The 12,483-nt window shown below is 38.9% G+C and overlaps 2 protein-coding genes and 1 non-coding gene across 3 annotated transcripts; 1 reads left to right on the forward strand and 2 right to left on the reverse strand.

Moving 5' to 3' along the window:
* The first annotated feature begins 788 nt into the window (after positions 1–788).
* On the forward strand, positions 789–5,847 carry LOC102705912 (28 kDa heat- and acid-stable phosphoprotein-like). The gene is made up of 8 exons (XM_015837482.1): positions 789–945; positions 1,653–1,693; positions 2,027–2,101; positions 2,203–2,286; positions 3,228–3,262; positions 3,870–3,955; positions 4,735–4,800; positions 5,387–5,847. Exons 1-8 carry the CDS (start codon positions 879–881, stop codon positions 5,419–5,421), a joined length of 489 nt encoding a protein of 162 aa, XP_015692968.1. The 5' UTR covers positions 789–878; the 3' UTR covers positions 5,422–5,847.
* Positions 5,848–6,388: 541 nt separating this feature from the next.
* Positions 6,389–6,461, reverse strand: TRNAR-ACG. The gene has a single exon. It is a non-coding gene; the product is annotated as a tRNA-Arg (tRNA).
* A 1,867-nt stretch (positions 6,462–8,328) lies between these two features.
* LOC102699963 lies at positions 8,329–9,031 on the reverse strand. Its single transcript, XM_015837177.2, has one exon. The coding sequence runs from the start codon at positions 8,953–8,955 to the stop codon at positions 8,581–8,583; it is 375 nt and encodes a 124-aa protein (XP_015692663.2). The 5' UTR covers positions 8,956–9,031; the 3' UTR covers positions 8,329–8,580.
* Positions 9,032–12,483: the final 3,452 nt, after the last annotated feature.

A 12,483-nucleotide genomic window follows, 5' to 3' on the forward strand; every position in this document is an offset into this window, starting at 1 on the left:
ATAAGCATATTTTAAAAACATAAGAGAGAAGAGAGATATACTACTAATTTATAGCCAATTGTTTTGTAGAGCGAAGATAAGAGAGGAGAAATATTTTAAATAGACATGTGAGACTATTATTGATGTTTTATAGCTAACTATTATATGTATTAACTATTAAATTATTAGATTAACTAATTGGTGCCAAAAGTTGGCTATACTATTTAACTTGCTCTAAAGCAAATTGCTCATCCTTCGGTATTTGTGCATCGACCCCTTGAGATGGCCTCTACTCTACTTCGGACACGTTCAGCGGCACTGACGCCTGGACCTCGCCGCCGCCGAGCATCATCGCCGGCTGGTCGTTGTTCATCACCGGCAGCTGCTGCATTGGCGCCTGGACCTCGCCGCCGCCGAGCATCATCGCCGGCTGGTCATTGTTCATCAGAGGCCGCGGCCCCCGCCGCCGCCGCCGCCCGTCTCCTTCTCTAATTTCTTCATGCCGCCACCGCGCGGACTCGATCGAGCCGTGACGCTCTCGAGGTCGTCGACGAGACGGGAGGGAACGCGATTCGCCGGGACGCCGAGGAAACGTGGTCTATTCGCCTCCGTGCCGTCGTCGACTCGGAGTCGGAAGCCATATTTATACCGGGGAAGCATCCTACTCCGGCTCAAGGAAGAACACGAAGGCGACTTCGAGCCGGTTTTGCATAGACGGGCCGGGTCGAACCGGGAGATCGGCCGGTTCGGGCCCAGGCGGCTGGAGCTATAAAAGGCGCCGCGGCGAGGAGGTCAAGGGACAAGGCGAGCACAAGCACCCGCGGCGAGAGGAGAGGAGAGAGGAGAGACCGTCGGCGTCGGAGTAGTGCTTACGTCTACGCGCCGCCGTGCCTAGCTCCATGGCGAAGGGCAAGTTCAAGGGCAAGCCCACCGGGGAGCGCAGCTTCTCCAGCGAGGAGCAGATCGGTAAGACACGCCGTCGTTTGCTTGCAACCTGTTCGTCGGATGGTTTGAGGTTTGGTTGCTTGATTTCACGATCGATGCGACGGGAGCGGTTTCTCGTGAACCGCTTGGAATCGGTGGCGTTGTGGCATGGCAAGAAATCGGTGGAGTTCAGATCGAGCGATCAGGCGGTTGAGAGCTTGTTGCCCACCACCCGGTGTTCAGTTTCATCCCGCATTGTTTGTATTTTTTTTCTTATTATTATTCTTGCGAATTTGGCATGGTTTACAAGCAATTTGTGCCTGTGAGAGAGGCCGGGTTGGTTGGGGTTTGAGGTATTGTTTGTTTATCACTGTTCTATTGATGTCTCATCTAGTAGTATATTCATCCATCCCAATTCCCATATGATATTCTGCTCATGGTCTGAGGAATCGGCTACGTAGAGCTCATTAGCTCCGTTTGACTTCTAGAGTTGCTGTGTGTATATTTCCTTGTCCACTCTGCCAAATTTTAGAATTGGCGGAAACTTTCTTACTTTCAGTGTCATAAATATTCTGAGAAAATGAAGATAGGACTTGGGGCATTGTATGCTGAGTGTCAAGTTGTATATTACGAATTTGGACATAGAATTTGCTTGTTGCCTCTGCTTCCTAATGAAAATAGAGAATGACCCATTTTTTTTACATTATTTGATCAATGTTTTGAGCATATTCGTGTATAATTGGATGCAGCTGCGGGTACTTCAGCAGGTCGTCCAAAGACATTTAAGAAGGTTCACACCCTTTTCTTTTATACCTAGTTTATCCATATTAAACATAACAATTCAATTAGTCCTTTGTTGTTTCTCTCTTCTTATACTGTGCAAGGCTATAATATTTTTGTCGGGCTACAAGCCAATAAAAGTTACTTATTTTTTTGAAACATAATAAAATTACTATGATTAAATTGTTCGTCTACGTTTGTGAACCAAAAGCATACTCAAATCTTTTAGAAGTTCTGAGTTAAAAGCATATTTTGTCAAAATTATGCTAACTTGAACACCCCCCCCCCCCCAAAAAAAAAGTCTGCTTACCTATAATTAATGTGATTGTAATTTGATAAACAGAAGCAAGATGAAAAAGACGTATATGATAGGAGTCAAGAATCAGATGAGGAAGCATCTAACAATTTCCAGAAGAATGTAAGACACTCTCATGCTGAAAACATGCATTTGCCCTACATCCTTTGACCCTTGATTACTTTTGTGTGTGATAACCGTTCTGTTTTTCGATGTTACATCAGAAACATAAAGGCACTGAAGGTCTTATCGAGATTGAGAATCCAAACCTGGTGAAACCAAAGAATATAAAAGCCAAGGACATTGATGTAAGTCAATATTGAAATGTTTGTTCCCTGTTAATGGTCAAATACTGATTTCTTTAGCCGTCCATGTTGTTGGTGGTCTGGTAGCGATGCTCTTCTCTAGGAAGAGCATTTACAGGTCACAGGTTATATACATTGTTCGAGACTGAATGTCTGAATCTGTAGTAATAGATTTAACTTTGTTTTATGTCAATTCTAGTGAGTGATGTGCGTAAGTGAATATTCAGTAAAATTATGCTAGAATGAGTGGTTTTGCTTCATGTACTTACTACTTTGTTTTGGCTTGGGCTTACTGACTTGGGCTTTTAAGCTGACTTTTTCGGCTTTTATGGTTTATAAGCCAGTGGCTTTTAAATATCAAGTTTAAGGACAAACTCCTAGGGCACTCTTTGTTTGGACTTAAGCTTATTGGCTCAACTTAAAAGATTTATAAGCTGACTTTTCAGTTTATATGATTTATAAGCTGGTGACTTAAAAGCTTCAGGATTAACAATGGGATGCTACCTCTATTCCGAATAAGACAAAAAATGCTACTCGCACATAGCTTTTGGCTTAAAAGTATAAGAAATGGTTTATAACTTTAAAAAAGACCAATAAAAGAGCAACTTTAAGCCACCAGCTTATAAACCTATACGCCGAAAAATCGGCTTACAGTCTTGAGCCAATAAGACTAAACCCAAACATAGTGGCTTGTGGCTTTAAGAAAGCTCAAAGTAAAAGGCTATATGTGTGTTTAAGCTTCAGCTTTTTGGCTTACAAGCCAGCTCATAATCCCAGACAAAGAGGTATAAGCCTTTTAGAATGTTATCATCCTGACCGTAGGTACTATTTGAGTCTATTCTTTTTTGGATTTGTGATACTGTTACGGTTATTTTCATTTAAGTGTACAAATTTGAGACGTTTTTTTTTATTATTATGTCTACTGATTAATTTTGCTGTCACAGATTGGTAGGACAACTGCTCTCTCCAGGCGTGAAAGGTGGGTTTGTGTACCATGCTCTTGTCAATTTAAAAGTTTTCCTTTTTTCCTGTTTATTTGTAAATCAAGTGAGAATATCAACAGCATCGGTATAAGTTTATAAGGACTACTTATCATAGAGGGGTGGCTGGTAGGACCATCTGCTCTCGTGATTGTTTTCAATAGTATTTTACAGAGTGATTTGTTGATTTTTTTTATGTCCGTGACTCATTTTGTTTGCATTTATTCCTGTTATAATTAACTGCAATCTGCACTCTATTTTTTTAGAACATTAATGGTAGATCTTTTACACAATGATAATAAAAATTCAAAATATACCTTTTCTCTCACAATTTTTCAGAAATATACCATTTAAAAATACAAAATAGGCTTGGGGGACTTGTCGCCACTACGACACGGATATTTTTTTGGATTTCTTTTTCTAAAAAGGGTATTCCTAAAAAATGTGAGAAAAGGGTATATATTTTGGAAAAAGAAAATGTAGATCTTGATCTTTACGCTGACATCATTTGTAAGGAAATATGAACGAGCCTTCTTAATCCTTATAAAGGCAACAGAATGCATTGTTGCCATATTCAACGCTTTTACAAGCTTTTGCCTGTTGCAGAGAGGAGCTTGAAAAACAGAAATCTCATGAGCGTTACATGAAGCTCCAGGAGCAAGGGAAAACTGAAAAGGCTAGGAAAGATTTAGGTGAGGACCTAAAAAAGCAATTGTTAATTTCTAAGTATTCTGTGATACCTTCCTTCTTCTATTGTTTGTAGTATATATTTGCGGCAATTGTAAATTTAAATCGTTATTGCAAAACTACCACTAGAAAATTATAAAATTGTCACCGGAACTATCATTCAAGTGACATCCTTCCAACAAAAAAGAAGTGTCAAATTTGAAAAAGCCTCGTATATACTAATACTACTTGAAATATACGCTTTGGTCGCGTTCATACGTTTCTGTTTTGTTCATGTAAGACTATGGCAGCTTAATCTTTGAAGGAATAACCTCTCATATGGCCTAAACTAGTTATAGTTTTGCATACTAGCTTGAGAAATAGCTATAACTCTTCTAAAGGTTATCTTATTTTTCTATATATGATCTTCCACTTATACCGTAATGTCTTTCACCTTCATCTTTTCGCTTTTGCTTATGTTTATAAGTTAAAATTGAAAATTTTTAACCTTAAATTTAAAGTTGATTTTAGGGTTTTTTCATCTTATTTTTTTTAACCTTGATTTTTAGATTGTTAAGAACACATAGTAAAAATTTTATTTATAAATTATTTTTTGTTTGCAAATATGCCGTTTGGCTTGTAGACCTAAGAGTAGAACCTGATCTTTTGCGATAATCCTTCTCGTTTATATTTTATTTTAAGTATGTATGTGTATATTTCGTCAGATCGTAGATTTGTGGGAGCACAGTTGCTTGTCATAGTCGCAAACAATCATGATATTTACTTATCTTTTTTCCAATTGTAGAGCGTCTTGCTTTGATACGGCAAGAAAGGGCGGAAGCTGCAAAGAGGCGTGAAGAGGAAAAGGCTGGTATGTATCTTTTCTAACTTTATCTGTTAGGAGCAAGTATATTGGAACTTTGGTATGCGTCTTAGTCTAATTATCTCTTCATAAACCCAGAGCAGCTGCTATTATTCTGTTTTGACATGTTTTTCCATTCATCCACCTGTAGCGGCTAGTAACTTACCATTCGTTAGTAGTTGGCCATGTTTTATGTCAACTAATATGTGACTTAAGAGCGACAAGCTCAGATTTTTACACTGACACTAGCTTTTCCCTCATGCTCGTACTTGAGCCATACAAAATTGTATTATAAACTATTTGTCTGTGCCCTACCACACATTGCATGCTCATACTCCCTTCACATTTTTTTATATGACGCCATTAACTTTTAGGTCCACGTTTGACCATTTGTTTTATTTAAAAAAATTATATAATTATTAATTATTTTGTTATAATATAATTTATTATTATAGGAACTTTAAGTATGCATTATAATTTTGCATATTTGGATATAAATTTTAAATAAGACGAATGGTCAAACGTAATACTAAAAGTTAACGATGTCATACATAAAAATATGAAGGGAGTATTATTTATGCTTTACTATTGGCAGCCAAGGAAAAGAGGAAGGGTGGCGCGAGCAAGTGACCTCCCAAACTATGGAACAGACGAAGATTTTTGGCCGGAGCTGTGATAGCTGAACGTTGCTTTCGTGTGCTCTTTTTTTTTTTTATCTCAAAGCTCACAGCTTTCGTGTGCTTCTGATATCACTTGAATTCCTGTATTTATTCACCTTAGGAATAGTATTATGCTCTAACTTATGTAGAGTGGTTGTGCTAGATCGCCATAGCTAGATATAAATTTTGAGCTTGGAGATGTAGAAGTAAAACTTGGTGGTAGCAACTTTTGAGAAGAATTCCCTACTTGTCCTTGTGCCACGGTATTTGTGTTATGATATTCGAGACTGCTATTATCACTTTGCTAAGGACCGAATAATTAACTTTGCATTGAGCACTACTCGGCCAAAAGAACATTGACAAAAACACTAAATTGATGGCAGGAAATAGAGCTAAGTTTAATCGTGAGTAATATGCTCCTAAATTCTGTACATGTACAAGCTAACGTAGGTAAAGGTAAAAAATGTACTTCCTCCGTTCTAAAGAAAGAGCCTTCTCGGTTTTGAGGACTTCTGAAGAAAAGTTAGACAACTTTTGGTGAAATTCAAATAAAATTAAATGGGAACAGCTGTTTTTTTACCAACTTCAAGCATGACTTGTATTTTTGCATATTTGTAAAAGAAAATGAATAAAACAAATGGTTAAACATATGTCTAAAAATCAACCACATCGAACATAAAAATCCAAATGGAGTATAAGATAAAAACAATTTTGATCAAAACTGATCAAAACTAGCACAACTGATTTATTATGTCTAGCACAGCCAGGTATAAGGCAAAAAAAGAAATAACAAAAGTCAAAATTGATCAAAACTAGCACAACTGAATTTCTGTACAAGATAAAAATAATTTGTGATCAAAACTAGCACAGGTATAAAGGCACAAAAAAAAATCAAAACAGCAGTGGTAGCTAAAAGGTTAAAATAAATAAATTAACTGCGACTCCGCTGGGGATCGAACCCAGAATCTCTGGTTCCGTAGACCAGCGCCTTATCCATTGGGCCACGGAGTCGTTGTGTGCCCTTTTTTACACTCAAAATTTACTTATCAGTATTATGGTGATAATATGAGTTCCCTGTCCTCTGGTGCGTACAGAAAGATCGGAGCAAATAACGCTACAATAAACACGAATTGCTACCCAGAGCGACTGTGCATCTACTACTGAAGATTTGAGAAATTTTTTTTCCTAAGTAATTTTACAATTCTTGAGTAGTTAGGTATCAAAATTTTAATATAAAATTTGGTACCTCCTAATTATCAAAAGGTACCAAAATTTTACACTGCAATTTTAATACCTCCTGTTACTTTGTCAAGGACGGTAAAATTGCTTTTTTTTCTCTTTGTTTGGAACGATTGAAACATTGGAGATTCTTCTCATCAGGGTATTCCAGTCCACAGTCATTCTGGACCAACACCACAATTATGGCACACTGGTGTCGTTCGTCCATCCCCCCCCCCCCCCCCCCCCCCCAAAGTTTTTAATGCCCTTGATTGATTCCTGGATCCAAACAGTGCTCCTCCTCAGTGCACACCAGCTGCTGCTGCTGCTGCTACTATACCTGCATCATCTGCATCTGCAATTTGTGTATCAATTCAGAGTTAGCACTGACACTGCACCAGTCGATCTCCAGCAGAGCTCCCGGGTCCAGTACTCCAGTTTACTCCAATGATTTTGCGAAACAGGGCCTGAACATTCCAGCGCTATAATCACAATCAGGCCAAAACACCCACATGCTGGAGATGATATGAAACACATGTGTATTCTTCTGGTGTATTATATTGCTGATCTCAACCATTTATTAAAAATGTATTTTATACTTAATCAATTGATTAGTTAGTAGTATTTTGTAATTTTGCTTTTTATAATAAAGATCACAATAAAAAGGACAATATTGCTTCTTCAAATCTTTAGTATAATTTAATTATAGTCGACCGGTAAAAGTATATCAACGGTATCGATTAAATTCTCCTATAAGTAGAACGCATCGGAGACGGACCGTTTTTAAAACGTAACAATATGCATTCATGCCCCCTGATCGTACTGCTGCCGCAGCTCCATCGATCATCTCGTTGACACATACTGAAAAATCCTTCGTAATGAGACTGATGCTTCAGTGGACAGTGCTATTGTCGTTGCAACAAACCGTCACCTTAATTAGCAGATTAGGACTTGCTGTGGTGGTTAACTGCTGTGTATTATTTCCAGAAATGTACAGCCTGCCATTTCATCAATTTTCAGAAACAGAAGCAAGTGAACTAGTAGTCCTTAATTAGTTGGGGATAAGAAAAAGTTTCAGATTTGATCTTGAGTGAGAGGTAAGCAATGTCAATGGTTTGTTTCTAGAGGTGTAGCTAGCTACTAGTTAGTATTGGTACCAAATTCTCTAGCTTGCTCTTACCACAAGCAATGCCATGGCGGAAAGTTCAGTCAAGATCAAGAAGGGATATGCAGCTAAGCAGATTCATGTCCTCGTCGAGACAGATATACAGTATATTGCCATGAACAGGCGACAGCACAGCATCACCGGTGCCAAGATTGAAGGCGGTTTCAATTGTAATCCATTCAGTTCAGCACGGTTGAGACTAAATGCTTTCTGCAATCGCTTTGATTATTGTTAGTAGCCTGCCTTTTTTTTTTCTCTCGTCCATGACCAGCTCATGATTAGTGCAAGTGCGTGCTTTTTCCTCGAGTGGTTCATCTGCATCCCGTTGCTTTTAGCTCACTTTTGTCTAAAAAAAATATCACACCATCATCCCTGATTCCAGCCATTTCTTCTCTTAATTATGTAGTGATGAGATCATTGAGATGTTGAGCACACTCACTGCTGGAACAATTAACTGAGACATCTTTTCATAGCAAATCCAAAGTAAATGCTGGTCTTTGAAGTCACTATTTATCAAATGTTATCACGGTTTGATATGTACGGTGATTGATGTTAATCCAGTTCATTGCAACAAATTAATGAGAATCCATATCTCCTCTGCACCAGCAAGGATTTTGGTGAAGTCATCCACGAAATCAACATTGCAACTACCATCTCAAGAACACAGAGCTAGCTAGTTAGCTACGAGCGAACCACCAAAAGAAGAAGGAAAAAGAAAAAAAAAAGGACAAAAGATCAAGAAACCCTCTAGCTAGCTAGCTCCGGCGGCGGCGCCGGCGACGGCGCGTCGGCGGCGTGGGAGCGTCTACCGTCGTCGAAGTTCTTGGCGTAGCTGGCGGCGTCGTAGTGGAAGGTGGAGGCGGCCATGCTGCTGGGCGGAGGCCTGCCGCTGAAGCTGCAGAAGCTCTTGCTCTCCCGCACCAGCCGCCTCAGCAGCCGGCTCCACGCCCGCCTGCTGCAGCCGTCGTCCCGGCCGCCGGCGGCGGCGGCGGCGTCGCGCGACGACAGGAGGTGGAACCGCGCGGGGCTCCTCTGCACCGCCGGCAGCCACGCCGGGGAGCCCATGCAGCCCGCGAAGTAGGACGACTGCGTCGGCGTCGACGGCGACGGCTCGCTCTCCATGGCTGCCGCGTCGTGTCCAAGTCTCCAAGAGATTAAGAGAGAGATCAAGAGCGAGAGAGCGTGTCGTCTCGGTGTGGGTGGGTGATTGTGAGCTAGATGCTTCGAGGTGGTTAGTTTATATATGGAGTTTTAGCAGGAGAGACGAATGGATTAGGAAGGGACAAGTACAGTGCTAGCTTTTTTTGCCAGATTATTCTTAACTCTTTTTTTATTTTTACTGATATATTGCTCGTTACGTTGCAACGAGATTTCATTAAAAAACATCATTAGCGTGTTATTAAAGTAGAGCTAATAGAAATGCATTGATTTTTTTAAAAAATAAGAAACAGTTGATGGTGTTAGATTCACCACCACCACAACTCCTATAGATTTACAGTGTTTTTAACTGGTAAACGATATATTTTTAAATAACTTTTATTAAAAAAATTAATCATTTTAACTCTGTAAAGTATATTTCTCAATTTATCATAGTTAATTTTATCATTCATACTATTAGCTATCATAAAAATTATAAAATAATTTATCTTTAAGCAACAAATAACACAGCCCAATAGTGGTGTGGGTGGCTATGCAAGCCCGCACCTGCTAATATATTCTCCATCAATGTATTATTTTCAACTATACAGAGGACACACAAAACAACACCACGTATATAGTTGTATATGCATTACACTGACGTATCCGTAAATGTGATTTTTAAATAAGTTCCTAGGTAAATATTTACTCTTAGGTCTGAACTTAATCATGATTAAGCATGTCACATAAAACGCTAACTCGATCTATTACTAGTATTTATTAATTAACATCGGTTATCCTTGTTTTGCTTAGGTTGATTACAGGTATAACACATTAACGGAAAAATAGTTTATGAATAAAACTTTAATATGTGACATTAGTGATTTAAAAGCAAATACTAAAAAGTAAACTATAATGAAAATTAGGGGGGTTAACGGAGCGAATTCGGATGGATAGTTGTTATACCATATCCTAAACCATATTTTTTAAGCAGATGCGGAGCGGGTGCGGATGTTTCCGGATGTGGATACGGATGCGGATTGTTGTGGATGTTGGAAATGGTGCGGAGTCGGTGTAAAGTCGGCTCGGAAACGGATTATTATGACCGGATGTGATATATACATATAATCAATACATTGTCATCCAATATTGAATTAAAAATACTTGGGGCTATTGATGAGCTTTTGATTGAGTGCTTTGTGGGGTAAAAACTCGGATTATCCGCTAAAATGTCTATCGGATAATCCGGTAAGAAAATTGGATAATCCGCATCCACCGGATATTAACAATATCATATCCGTATCCGAATCCGCAACTCACTATCCGAATCCGTATCTGTCGGATAGTTGTAAACCCCTACCACATCCTCAATTTAAGTGGATTCGGATCGGATCGGATCAGATATTATCTGATCCGTTAACATCCCTAATGAAAACTTTAAAATCAACTTTAAAATTTAAATTTTGGCTAGTGCTTATAAGCTAAGGGAATGGGCATAGCGTTTTCTCTTGCGCATTCATAGAAAAAGATTTGTTACTGACATCAAAATGTCGTTAAGCTAGTGCTGATTATTTTCAATCTTAAGGTGATGAACTGTTTTGGAGGACATATGGCCGTGAGTTTTCTGTGATCTGCAGAAGTCAGGTGGAAAATTTGAGGAGAAAGCAAACTGAGTTCGCTTGTTTCCTGCAGCTCCTTGCTGGAAAGTTGATCGTGCCATCATTAGCTGCAATCATTGTGAGAGATTAAAAGCATAATTAGTGAGAGGACCACCACAATCATGGCGCTGCAGCTCAAACATGAATGTCATTTCCAGGACCTGCAGGCTGCACAGCACACAGGCAGCTAAAATACTGAACCGGAATAGCAACAACTACAAGTACAGTATTCCAAATCTCTGCACTGTTCTTAGTCCAAATCTCTTCTGCAAAGCTGCACTGTTCTTGGTCCAAAATCTCTTCGGAAGAATCCTTCAATATACATACTCATCGAAATGGTATTACTTAGCATTTCCTATAATTAAATTGTTGGATCAGAGCTTTTATCAGACAAGACTACAACATATACTGACAGAACAACCGAACAATATCATCTGCTGTACAGAATGAGGATCGATTGTGGTTGTCCCCAACTGACAGAACGAGGATCATAAGCACTTTTCTGCTCTGGAGCCACGGCGGATTACGAGCTGTAATGACGTGATTAGCCATGGCAATCGAACCCAATGCAGTCTCATGTAAAAAAAAAAAGAACAACCAAAGTTGAACGCCATGGCTGCACCCTTGAATGATCAGACAGATATATACTGCATTTGTCTTTGATTTTCATTATCTTCAGGTCTGACGAAAGATAAAGCAGCATGATGCAGTGAGTCATTCAGATGAGCAGAGAGAGCAGTTGCAAAGGGAGATTTGAGGTTGAGGTCATGTGGGTTTGGTCACAAGTCTAACCAATCCAACAGATATATGGAAGGATCAATGGATGTAAAGCGTCAAACCAAATGCCAATTGGAGTCACCTGCCTTTACAAAAAAAAAAAATTCAGACAACGGAATTTAATCCAACCTGCCTTTACACGCGCTCTAATTGGATCATCTGGACCAACTCATATCACATGGAGGATAAAAAGAATATCTCTGAGATGTATTGCTGATTATTTTTGGCTGTCCTTGTGTTGTGCTGCCTCACTGATGTGTGTCTGAATCTAGTAGGTTTAAGGTTTTTATGTACCAGTAAGATTGGTAGATAGTACTCCCTCCGTTTCATAATATGACTTTTTAGTCTTGGCTAGATTTATATGGATGCTAATAAATTTAGACATATATATAAATTATATACATTCAATAATTGATGAATTTAGGAAGTCTTACGATATGAAACGGGGCAGCAGTAGATACTAAAATGTTGAGGACCAATTTGGAGAGGATCACAGGACAGTTGTCCATGGCTGTTGCTAGCTACACGTATTCATTGTCCAACGAACAAAATTGATAGAGAACTTTGACCATGCCAAATGAATTCGCAACCGAAATCTATGGCATTAGCCATGTCGTCCTCTATGTTCCCTACGAAAATACTGAAAGTTATTGTAGCTAAAATATGTCATGACACCTCGTTGTTACCAATAGCCGTATCATGATATTAGAAGACACATTTTGATAGTCCAGGATAAGGATCCATTTGAAAATTCTCGAGGATGTTAGCATTTATATTTGTGACAGTTATTTTAGTAGCGGCATATGTATTTTAGTAGCGGCATATGTGTTTTAGGCCAACTGATGAGGCCCTTAATTTTAACGAAACAACTAAGTTGTTATATCTATAATGATAATTTGATGGCCATAAAAAAAAGGGAAATTGAACTATTTTGGTTGTGACACTCATTAAATACCACGTTTACCATTTGGATATGACACTCTTCAAATACTATTTTTATATATAGAAAAGATAGCGAACAGATGTAGCTACTCTTTTTACATATATATGATACAGATACAACTCCATACCTTATATA

Source organism: Oryza brachyantha, chromosome 5, assembly GCF_000231095.2.
Source record: "Oryza brachyantha chromosome 5, ObraRS2, whole genome shotgun sequence".
NCBI classification, from domain to species: Eukaryota; Viridiplantae; Streptophyta; class Magnoliopsida; order Poales; family Poaceae; genus Oryza; species Oryza brachyantha.